The following is an 11,371-nucleotide window of genomic DNA, read 5'->3' on the forward strand; positions in this document are numbered from 1 at the left end:
CCCCCGGCTGGCCCCCGCCCCCCCTCCCCTCCGCGTCCCTCGCAGGCTTCGACGCGGGGCTGGAGCTGGCGAGCCGCCTGGCCCCGGGCGCAGGAGCCCAGCGTCGCCGCCGCGAAGATGTTCTCCCAAAACCGCCCCCCGGTGAGTGCCCGGTCCCGCGGCCTGGGCTCCGTGCGGGGGGCAGCGGCCCGGGCACGTTCCTGGCGCTCGAGAGCGGCCCGTTCTCCATCCGCTCCGGCACCCGGTCCTCGGGTCCCGAAGGCGGGCAAGCGTCGGCAGGCCCCGAAGAGCGCGGCGCTCTGTGCCAGGGTCTGGGGGCTCCACTTCCAGCTAAACCCAGCGCGGGCCGTCCACGCGGGGCGTTGGCACGGGAGTGGCTAACACCGGGTTAAAAACCAGCGTGACTCAGCCCAGCGCTTCTCCTCGCCGGACGTGGAGCCTTGGCCTCCGTGCCGGGCGCTGGACCGGCGCTGGGAAAGCGGAGGGCGACGAATGGCTCCGTGCAGCCAGCGTCCTTGGCCGTGTTCCCCCTCGGCTCCTCGACCCTCCCCGGGGGCCGCGGAGATGCTGGGCCTGGCTGGTGGCTGGTGCTGGAAGCCGGCACTTCCTCCTCCGGGGAGGACGGTCCCTAGCGGGCACCCGGGGGGCCGTATGGTTGGCAGGGGGCAATGCTGATGCCTGCTCTTCCCGCTCTGCCGTGCACCCAGGCACATCTTCAGGCCCCCCCTGTGGCTACCGCCGCGGCGGTCGCGGCCAGCGCCGTCTCCAGCACCCCCCAGTCCCTGAAGCTGACTTACCCAGAGACCTTGGACCGGATCAAGGAGGAATTCCAATTCCTGCAAAACCAATACCACAGGTACGGCACTGCCAAGCCGCTCCGTGCCAGCGAGGAGCGGTGCCACCAAACGGGGCTGGCAGCGCGCGCTCCCCTGCTACCTCCAGCTCCGGCGCTGGGGCTGCATTGGTGGGAAGCGGCTGCACGCGCTGTCACGGGCACCAATCCACATGGATGGCACTTGTGCACGGCACGGCCTCTGCTCCTGAAGGGAGCATGCTGTGCCAGCCGGGGTTGCTCCCAGCCGTGCCCGCTTGGGGCTGGAGCTGAGCGGGACCCGTGTCTGGGCCCCGCCACACCCCCTTGCTCGCAGCATCAAGGTCCTGGTTCCTGCTGCAGCCCAGTGCCCCCCAGCTGCCTGCATCTGGAAAGCAGATGGGGCGGCGTCCCGACGCCCTGCAGCCTGGTTGCATGGGGTAGGGTCTCCCAGCCCTTCGTGTCCGCTCTGTACTGCAGGAGGGACTGACTGGGGGTGGCAGGGGGGTCGTGTGTGCGTGAAGCTGGCGCTTCGTGGCGGCTCAGGCTCTGCCGTTTCCCTCTCTCTCTCTTTTCACAGCTTGAAGCTAGAATGTGAAAAACTGGCAACGGAAAAGACAGAAATCCAGCGCCATTACGTCATGGTGAGCGCCTACCTGGGCCGGGCTGGGGGCAGCCGGCTCCTTGAGCCGCTCGGTGCCAAATCCCCTTGGGTTCCCTTAGCTCTGGCCTGTGTTTGGGCCTGGCTGGGCCCGGAGATCGGAGCAGCTGGGTTCTGCCCCGGTGCTGAGTTGTTTTTTGTCTCGGCCTTGCTGTCCTTACCCAGCTCCGAGCCGTGGAGGGTGGGAGTGGAGGCGATGGGCTGAGAGATGCTTCCTCACCCCTGGATCTGCTGGTGGTTTCCCACTGCTTGCTTCTGGAAGGGACGCGGGGCAGAGATCATGGGGGGACGGGCCCGTCTTGGGCCGGGTGCTGTGCGGGCTAAGAGCGTACGGGGATCGGGTGGGACCTCCTGGTCCTGGCAGCCCCCGATGCCATGAGAGCGCAGGGCCAGGCCGCCTGACGCTGCCTCCTTCCCTTGCAGTACTACGAAATGTCCTACGGCCTCAACATTGAGATGCACAAGCAGGTGAGTCTCCAGCGTGGCCCCGGCTCCTTCCTGCCATCCCCGCGGCTTGTCTCCTTGTGGCCACCTTCTGCCCCCAAGCACCTGGCTGCAGGGTGAGGGTCCGTGCAGGGGTGCACCAGTGCTGCATGAGGGTCCGTGCCAGGCGTGCCCAGCTCTTGGGCACCTGCACGGCTAATTCCACCTGATCTCGGGCACCTCTGCATGTGGGCTGCTGTGGGTGGGAGTGGGATGTGCCCTGGCCACCTCGTGCAGGGGGTGGTGGGGAAGGAGGAGCAGCAGATCTCTGCGGTCTCAGGGGGCCCGGCTGGAGCTGGGGGTGGGGAGCAGTCCCCCCCCCCGGGCCAAAAGATGCGAGTGTTGCCTCCTTGCTCCCTCTCTCTCCCCGGGTCCCCAGCTGCTCCTCATCTATTTTTAAAGAAGCTGCAGAGCAGCCTGGCAGCGAGTGCCTGAGCCCAGCGCCCCCCTGCCCCTCTTCCCACCCTCCTTCCCTCCCTCGCTCTGTGGTCGTGCAACTGTTGCTCATGCCCGGCCTGTGGGGAACCTCGCACCCAGAGCCAGGCACAGCCCAGCCCAGGCCTCTCCTGGCTTGGGTTTGGGATATGGCCTGCAGCCCCTCGCTCCAAGGAGGGAATCAGCAGGTCCCTTGGTGCAGGCCGCTCTGGAAAGCCGGGTGGGCAGAAAGCCCGCGGGCGACAGGGAGACGGACCCCGCTCTGCTCCCCTCCCCGGCCTCCCCCGGAGGGGGCCAGGCTGCCTGCTCACTTCATCTGGCTGCCTCTAACAGCCGGCAATATTTACTGCCGGTCCCAGGTGCCGCTGGCCGCCTGCCAGCGCGCTGTCTGCACTTTTAACAAGGGCCCGTACGTCTGGGCTCTGACAGCCCGCGGCCATTGTGCGAGCGCCGGGAGCTGCCCACGCGGGGGGCCTGGGGCAGCATCAGCGCGGAGGGCAGGTCGGGCTTCCCTCCCTGGGCAGAGAACCCTACCCGGCGACCTGCTACCCGGGCCTCCGCCAAGCCACACAGGCCCTCTGTTATCTTGCTTTATGGCAGGCTGGCAGAAGGGTTGGCTCGTTAACTCGGTGCTCAACAAGGAATCTCCGTCGTAAAATGGCCGGGCAGGCGAGCTGGCAGGGGGGTGGTGATGCAGCCTGGGCTCGCAGCTCCGGGCAGGCTCCCAGTGTCCCCAGCTGGTACCGGTGCTTGTGGGCTGGGCACATGGAGCCCCCGAGGGAAGCCAGCGCTGGGGGATGCTGCCAGGCTTTGACTGCCCACGGGCAACTGGATGAAGTCCGGCAGCAGATCCTGGTGCTGTCCGTGCCTCTGTGCCCAGCACAAAGGACCCAGACCCTTTTGCTCCCGGCAGCTCTGGGGCAGGGGTGGGGGCTGCCAAGGGCAAAGGGGCCGCGGGCTGTGGAGCCCCCGGCCTCATCCCACGCGACGAAGGAAGCCCTGGTTCTGGTTCCTCGCACCGGGCTGGGGTTTTATTCCTCGGCTCGGTGGGGGGAGGCTGGCTTCTATTTTAACAGCCGCTCTGTGCCGCGCTATAAAGCTGCGGCGGGCGGTTGTGAGGGGGGGCTGCGGCCTGGAGCCAGGGGGAGATTTTTGGCAGGTTTTTGTGCTGTACCTTTGTAAAGGGGAAGCAGGGAAGCTGGGGGGGGGGTGGAAACCCAGAACTGCCTGGACCTGGGCTCTTACACCCAAAGCGAAAGACAGGCAAAGGGGGGGAGGAAGAGCCCTGAAAACAGCACGATCATTTTTCATGCTGAGAGCGTTAAAGTGCCAGTAAATTGCACATTAACGAGTGCAGGCGAATCGGAGGCAGTGCTCCCAGAGGAGCCAGCTGCCCATCAGTGCATTAGGAAGGAGAATCCATCACTGCGGCCCCAGGAGGCGGCGAGATCCTTCCCAGCAACTACCTGCTGCCAAGGCTTTTTTTTCCAGGGGCTGGATTGCGTCTGGGGGAGGGGGAGGCCGGCTGGCTTCCTGCAGGAGCTGGCAGAGCCCTTTCTGGTGCCTCCGGGTGGGTGTTGGCAGTAGGGGTATATGGGGTGGGGGGGATGTGTTGCCTGGCTTTGTTCGGCTGGGGGTGGGGGGCATCCAGAGCAGAGCCCCCCTTGTGCCAGGTGCTGCGTGGAGGCATGAAGCCGTCCCAGGCTGGTGCAGGGGCAACGACTTGGCCAAGGTCACGTGGCCCATGGTTGGCACTAGACCCCCAGCGTTCGGGGCTTCCCAGCCGGCGCCTTGCGCTACCCCGGGCGAGTCTCCAGGCAGCTCATTGGGCATCAATCTACCAGGCACATCTCCCCTCGCTGGGCAGAGATGGGGAGGAGGTAAAGGTACGGGCCTGGGGGTGCCCCCGAGCTGGGGCAGAGCGGGCTCGGGGGGGCTATAAGCACCCGCCCATACAAGCTTGAGGGGCTGCGTGTGCCTGTCGCTTATCTGCCGGGCGTGGAGGGTGTGGGGGCAGCAGCAGAGGGGGTCTCTGGCCCGGCGGCTTAGGGCAGTGATTGAAATGTGGTTTTCCACCCCCCTTCCTGCCCTCGGTCCTTCTGATTGCTCGTGGCACTCAAGTGTTGCAGAAAAACAGCAGCTGTAACGAGAGCACCTCTCCAGGGCTTCCTGCGAGAGCAGCAATTAGCACTCCCAGCGCCACCGAGCGCCCGCCTTTGGGCAGCGGGGGGAGACCCCTTGGCGTGGGGAGGCGGGAGAGGCTCCTTTCCCCACCCCCAGGGTCGATGAGCACCTCGCCGGCTGTCACTCACGGGAAGATTTTGGGGGTGGGGGCAGGGCTCGGGGTTCCTGTGCGCTGCCCTAGCAAATGCATTGCCTTGAGGGTCCGGGATGGGGGCACGGACGGGTGCTTGGAGGCCTGGCTCTGCTCTTTCAGAGCTGCTGTGAGCTTCCCCCTCCACGGTGCTGGCGGGGACAAGGGTGCCTTGTGTGCCTGAGCGGTTTGTCCCCTTCATGCTGGCAGGCCCATCTCTGTCCCCCAAGGCCACTGGAGTGGGTGGGGATGGGGCAGGTGCTTTGGGCCAGCTGCGTGGGGGAGGGGGGTGCGCCCCACTAGAGGCACAGGTCGGAGCCAGAGAAAGGCAGCGGGTCTCCCGAGGGCTGGGTGTGGAGAGAGGCTCTGGGTCTGGCTCTCTCCCTGCTCCTGGGATCTGCAATGAACACAATGCCTCCTAGCCAGGCTGGGTGCCAGGGGCTCTGGCTGGCAGCCTGGGCCCTCAGGCAGTGCTGGCAGTGGTGGAGCAGAGCATGGCCCAGCCAGCCCTGTGGTCCTGTGCCAGCTTGTGCCCTGGGCCCAGAGGCAGGGAAGTGGCTCCCAGGCCCTGCTGATGCCAGCCTGTGTCTTCTCTTTGCAGACGGAGATTGCCAAGCGGCTCAACGTGATCTGCGCCCAGCTCATCCCGTTCCTGTCGCAGGAGGTGGGTGCGGCGGGCAGGCAGGGTCCCTGGGCTCTGTCGGGGCCGGGTGAGGGAGGCCAGAGCCATGCCCCCTGGAAGCTGACGGCGGGTCTCTGTCCCCTCCAGCACCAGCAGCAGGTGGTCCAGGCAGTGGAGCGAGCCAAGCAGGTGACTATGGCAGAGCTGAATGCGGCCATTGGGGTATGTGAACCACCTCCCCGCTCCCCCATGGCTGGCCTCGGCCATCCCCTCCCCACCTGCCCTGGGGTCATAGTCTTTCCCCCCACCACGGCCCCATCGGGATGGAATCACGGCAGCTTCACCCTGCCTGCGGAGCCGGCTGCATCGGGCCCAGGAGAGGCCGCGGCTTCTCTTCCTCCCAGCCCATGGTGGAGGGGAGGAAAGCCCAGACGCCTGGACTTCCAGGCTTGGTGTCTCCACCTGCCCCAGACAGCACCGTGCCTCAGAGGGGTGGTTTTTGTGTAGGAGGGGGCGTGCGAGGAAACACCTGAGCCCTTGGGTGTCTCCCACGGTTGCTGTGTTGGCCGTGAGGGCCCTGTGACAGATGTGGCTCTCCAGCCCCAGCAGCCAGGGGCATCTGAAGCATGCAGGAAACCAGAATCCACCCTCTCATGCTGCTTTCCTGCCTGCTCGGGAGCTGGGAGAGTGGCCCGTGCCTTGGATCGGAGCGGCCAAGCCAGGCCTCAGGACCTGGGTGAAGAAAGATGGCATAAGCAAATACCATCCTGGCCAGCACGGCAACCGGGAATGTGGGATGCCAGCCTGGACGTGGTGGAAGGGGATGGTGGCACCGTGCATCTGGACTGCAGCTAACGAGCACGAGGGAGCCTTTCAACCGAGGGAACGACCGCCGAGGCACCGTGCACCAGGCAGCGGCCTGGGAGAAGAGACTGGGGGAGCACCTCAGGGACCAACCCAGGCAGGGAACGGCCATGGGATGCCATTCTGCGGTGGCTGCTTGCTCCATCTGAGGCTCTGAAGCATCCACGACTGCACCTACAAATGCCCCCTTGATTCCACGGGCCCAATCGAAGCGATTTCAGCCCTTCGCCCCATGCTCAGCCTGGGCAACGCGAGACCTGCCAGCCGAGCCAGGCGACTCCCCAACTTGTGAGCCTGCAAGTGGCAGCTTTGAAAGTCCTCCACCCTGCTGTGTCTCCCACCCTGAAGGGGCCGAGTGCTGTGGGGCAGAGCCTGTGCGGAGGTGTCGGGCACCGGGGAGCAGGGAGGCGGGTTTGGCCAGGGCTGGCGTGTCTTTCACAAGCGAAGCTGACAGATGCCCTGTGGGAAGGGATTCTGACCACGAGCCTCCAACAATAGCCGTCTGGAGCTGGCTCACGCCCAAGGCACGGGGAGGAGGGGGCACGGTGCTCGGCTGCCTGGAGCAAAGGCTCGTCACTCAGGCTGCTTTCTGCTGCTGCTCCAGCCTGGCTACCTGCTGCCTGCCGGCCTCCCCCACCAGCTGCAGCCCAGCAGCTCCTGCCTTTTGGCTCCTGTCCCCCGTCTGCCTTGGATATTCCCGTGGCACAGGAGGCCTGAAGGATGGGGGGCCCCCCCCGCTGCAGACTTCCCGAGCCCGGGTGCTGGACACGCTGCCCTGCTGCAGAGGGGAGCCCAGTCCCTGCAGTCTGTGGGCCCTTTGGTCAACGGCCTGGCTCTGCCGTGACCCCCTCTAGTCTCCTGAAATGTGTCCTCTTCTGGGTAATGACCTTTGGAGCCGTTGGTACAGGGAGGCCATGCCAAGCCTGCGACTTCCTGGAGCTCTCGGTGTGCGGGGTCACCAGCCCCGAGCCCGCGTGGCACGTCCGGGCCGCAGGGGCAGGCCCGGGAAGTGCCGGCCAGCATTGCAGCTGCCACATGTCTCACCTAGCTGCCTTCTCCCCTTGTCTCTCCCCAGCACCAGCTGCAGGCTCAGCACCTCTCGCACCATGCGCCGCCCATCCCGCTGACCCCGCACCCCTCGGGCATGCAGTCCAGCACCCTGGCCAGCATCGGCAGCGCCTCGGGGCTGCTCGCGCTCTCCGGGGCCCTGGGGGCTCAGGCCCAGCTGGTCCCTAAAGATGACCGAGGGCTTCTTGACACTGAGCATCGAGGTAGGATGGAGTGGGGAGAGTCCACGGTGGGGGGCAGGGAGCCTTGGCTTCACCTGGTGCCAAGGGCCACGGCACATGTTGGGCACAGCAACTCCCTCGCTCCAGCCAGGCTGGGAGATGTCCACCTGCAGAGGAAAGGGGTCCCCCAGCCCCTCCAGCTGGGCACCCCAACACCTTGCAATGGCCGGACCGAGCGGCAGGGATCGGGGGCCATGCTAGCAATCGCTCCCAGTGGCGAGAGCAATGGGGGGCGCAGGGGGGGGGCCCTGCTCCTGGGCTCCCCCAGCAGCACCCTCTCTCCTCCCCTCTCTTCCCTGCTTGCCCTGCTGCTGCTCCGCGTTGCCATGGAGACAGAGAGAGACCCGGGTCCTGTGAGTGCTCCTCCTTCACTTATTGTTTCCTCCCAGCTGTGAGAGGCTGGGGCCAGGGAGATGGTGTGGGGGGGGGCTCCTTTAAAAGCTTCCTTTCGGCTGGGAGGGGGGGTGCGGGGGAGAGGGCTGCGGCGAGGGGGGCCGCTGGGGCTTGCAGCCATAAGCAGCATCCTGTGCGAGCGAGCAGCGGGTAACGAGCTGGCAGCCCGCCAGGCAGCCAAGGTCACCGCTGAGCGCCGGCCCCTTCTCTGCGGGGGCACCTGTGCTGGTGGGGGGGGCCTTGGCTCCCACCAGGGCTTGCAAGCCATGCGCACCTTGGAAAGCAGCTGAATTTGAAGGGGTCTGGTGGGCTGGCAGCACAGCCAAGCTACCCCCACCCCCAAGATAGTTTAATGCCCCCAGTGTGCATGTGGAGGGGCCTGGCCGGAGCCGCGTCTGAACCCTTGTGCACGCATGGGAGGCAGGGGAAGCTCCAAGCTGCATAGAGGGGGGGAAACTGAGGCAGAGGAGCTGGCACATGCCCCACAGGGGAGTGGGAATCGGGAGGGCTCCTGGTAGCACCACCCCAGGCCCCGGGGGGCTTCTGCACTGCTACCCCACCCCTGCTGCAAGGGGAGCAGGGGCATCTATGGGGCTGATCCCTCTTAAAGGGGGGGGTTTGGGTGGGATTAGCCCCCCCGCCAGCTGTCTCGGTCTCCGGAGGCATCAGCTTTTGCTTCGCTTTCCCAGAGCGCCCTGGCCCTGCCCAACGGGGAGCGGGCCCGCACCCTCTCTGACTACCTGAGCGGCAGCAAGAAGAGGAAGGCGGAGGAGAAGGGCTTCGTCATCGACTACGTGAGCAGCCCCTGCCCGCCTGAGGGTGGGGGGGGGCAGAACAGGGGGCCTGGGGCTGAATCACTGGGTTTGCATTTGCCTGGGGGCTGGGTCCCGATCCTGGACCCACGTGCCCCTCTCTGCATTTCAGGGCAGCGATGCAGACAAGAGCGAGGACAACCTGGTGGTGGACGAGGTCAGTGCTTCGGGGCTTGTGGGGAGGGGAATCTACCGCTGCCGCCACCCCGCTAGTCCAGCTCCGGCTGAGACGATTTATCAGTTTGGAATTGGGGTCAGGCTTAGCCTGAGAGGATTTCCAAGGGCCTGGGGTCTCTGCTTTTAGGGAGGTGGGGACAGGGATCCCTGGGGTTAAACTGGCCTTTGGATGTGAAGGTCACGTGCATGTATGACAGGGCCCAGGAGTCCTGCTCAGGCCCACAAAGCCCTGAGAATGGGCGCAGAAACCTGCTGTCCTTCCCCTGCTGCCTCCCAGCTCTGGCAGGAGTCTGCCCAGCCGGTGGCTTTGCTCTGGCCCCATCTGGCTTCACTGGGGGCATCTAATGCCCCTTGTCCCACAGGACCCGGCATCCCCCCACAGCGTCCACTCATACTCATCACGGGAGAACGGGGCAGAGAAGGGACCGCTGGGGCGCAAGGAGGCCATGCCGCTCAGCCCCACCTCCATGGCCTCGTCCCGCAGCACTTCCCCGTCCCGGAGCAAGGACCCACCCACGGTACATGGGGGCGCCGCGGGGAGGGCTGCACTCGGTGGGCGCTGTTCGTGTCCAGTGGTCAGGGGAGGGATGTGGGGCGGATCAGAATCAGGCCCTTGGGCAAGCAGGCACCTGAAGGTCCTGGGGAAAGACAGCCCCGGAGAGGGTCTCCTGATGGCTCTTGCCCTCTGCAGATGGCAGCTGCTTCTCTTCCAGCACCATGGGCACGTTTTGTATCGGAGCAGCCACAGAGCTGGGGCTGTTACCCTTGCTGCCACCGGGCCCCATGGATGGGCTCGACCATGCTCTGGAGGGAGGGAGCTTCCTGAGCCCAGCTTCCCAGGGGGCCAGGGCTTCAGGATCCCAGAGAAGCAGCAGCTTGACCTGGGTGCAGCAGGGAGGTGGCTGCACCATGGGAGGGCAGATGGGAGCGCTGGGGTATCCGGGCACTAAGCGCGTCTCCCGCCTGGGCAGGTGGAGAAGGCTGGGACGCCCGGCTTGAAGTCCAGCACCCCGACGTCACAGGGCGACTCCGCGGGCCCCGGCTCCAGTAGCAGCAGCAGCGTCGGGCAGCAGTTCCGCCCGAGCGCCGCCAAGACCTCGGTGGATTCGCTGGGTAACGGGGGGAGGCTGGGCTGGCGGGCGGCGTGGGGAGCTCTGGCGCAGCCTGGCAGGGCTCTAAGGGGGCACAGCCTGTGGGGTGGGCGGCTTTGCCCCCTGAGGGTGGCAGTGGCCGGTGCCCACAGGAGCTGGTGGCTGCTGAAGCTGCCCGTGGACCGTGCATTGCACCCAGGGGCAGTCCCAGCTGCAGAGGAGGCCAGGCCTGTCTCCGCCCGGGCTGTGACTGGTCACCACCCCTCCCCTGCCATCTCCCGGTGCTGGTGCCCAAGGCTTCTCCAACGCCCTCTGTCTCCCCAGCTCTGGGCCTGAGGAACCCGCTGGCCATGCAGAGCTCGTACCCGGCAGCCTTCAGCATGGCCCACCCCTCTGTCAATGGCGACATGGCCAGCGCTGGCACCTACGCGGGGCTTCAGCTCATGTCCCCGCAGCTTAACGGAGCGGCCGCAGCAGCCGGTGGCTACGGCCGTTCTCCCCCGGTGAGTGTCCCCCCTTGCAGCGGGGAGGGGCGCTGGGCACTGCCCCCCAGGCACTAACAGGCTTCCTCCTGTCTCCGCTTTGCTTTGCTAGGTGGGCTATGACCCCCATCCCCACATGCGCGTGCCCGGGCTGGCAGCTGGCATGCAGGCGGGGACCTCGGGCAAGCCGTAAGTGGGTGCTCAGATGGGGGCAGGGAGAAGCAGGGGATGGGGGAGAGATACCTGAGCTGGGGGTGGGGTGATGGGGGTTGCCTTGCATCAGCCGTGGGCACAGCCCGCTCTGGGTGAGTGTCCAGGCTGCTCAGGGGTGAAGCTAGCAGACACGGGGCAACCCCCCGAGCGTGGCACTGTCTCACCCCCACTTGGCTCTGAAGACCCGTCGGATCCAATGCTGGACTTGTCCCTGGCACCGCAGGACCTGGGAGCCACCCTACCAGCCAACAGGGCTGTGCCCGGGATGTTGGTCTCAGCTTCCCCCATCCCCACTACAGAGCCTACTCCTTCCACGTGAGCGCCGACGGGCAGATGCAGCCGGTGCCCTTCCCCCCCGATGCCCTCCTGGGCTCCGGCATCCCCCGGCACGCCCGGCAGCTGCACACCCTGACCCACGGCGAGGTGGTCTGCGCCGTCACCATCAGCAGCTCCACGCGGCACGTCTACACGGGCGGCAAGGGCTGCGTGAAGGTGTGGGACGTGGGGCAGCCGGGCACCAAGACGCCCGTAGCCCAGCTGGACTGCCTGGTACGGGCAAGGGCAGGGAGAGAAGAAGCGGGGGGGTGACCAGTGCAACCAGTGTTGGGACCAACTCCCCCCAGTGGAGTAAAGCTCTGCATGGGCAGGCATGGACCTCTTTAGCTTTTACACCAGTGAAGGATCTCAGGCTGGGACGGAGCAGGTTCTGCCATCATGCATTCCT

At 66.3% G+C, this 11,371-nt stretch overlaps 1 protein-coding gene across 6 annotated transcripts in view; it reads left to right on the forward strand.

The window, feature by feature from the left end:
- Nucleotides 1-8: 8 nt before the first annotated feature.
- Nucleotides 9-11,371, forward strand: part of LOC102385168 (transducin-like enhancer protein 1) — a 14,059-nt gene continuing 2,696 nt past the window's right edge. Inside the window, exons 1-15 of one of the 6 annotated variants that reach the window (XM_014516837.2) lie at nucleotides 9-141; nucleotides 708-856; nucleotides 1,392-1,455; nucleotides 1,896-1,940; nucleotides 5,306-5,368; nucleotides 5,474-5,548; nucleotides 7,266-7,461; nucleotides 7,816-7,832; nucleotides 8,562-8,666; nucleotides 8,797-8,841; nucleotides 9,224-9,379; nucleotides 9,833-9,974; nucleotides 10,277-10,455; nucleotides 10,547-10,623; nucleotides 10,947-11,196. In XM_014516837.2, coding sequence (XP_014372323.1) covers nucleotides 118-141; nucleotides 708-856; nucleotides 1,392-1,455; nucleotides 1,896-1,940; nucleotides 5,306-5,368; nucleotides 5,474-5,548; nucleotides 7,266-7,461; nucleotides 7,816-7,832; nucleotides 8,562-8,666; nucleotides 8,797-8,841; nucleotides 9,224-9,379; nucleotides 9,833-9,974; nucleotides 10,277-10,455; nucleotides 10,547-10,623; nucleotides 10,947-11,196 — 1,587 coding nt within the window. In that variant the 5' untranslated portion in view covers nucleotides 9-117. Of the gene's footprint in view, nucleotides 142-707; nucleotides 857-1,391; nucleotides 1,456-1,895; nucleotides 1,941-2,870; nucleotides 2,892-4,004; nucleotides 4,277-5,305; nucleotides 5,369-5,473; nucleotides 5,549-7,265; nucleotides 7,462-7,815; nucleotides 7,833-8,561; nucleotides 8,667-8,796; nucleotides 8,842-9,223; nucleotides 9,380-9,832; nucleotides 9,975-10,276; nucleotides 10,456-10,546; nucleotides 10,624-10,946; nucleotides 11,197-11,371 lie in introns of those variants that run through there. The other 5 variants (XM_025196450.1, XM_014516838.2, XM_025196451.1 and 2 more) reach the window with 5 other exon arrangements.

This window comes from Alligator sinensis, unplaced genomic scaffold (assembly GCF_000455745.1).
Source record: "Alligator sinensis unplaced genomic scaffold, ASM45574v1 scaffold1295_1, whole genome shotgun sequence".
In the NCBI taxonomy this organism is placed as follows: domain Eukaryota; kingdom Metazoa; phylum Chordata; order Crocodylia; family Alligatoridae; genus Alligator; species Alligator sinensis.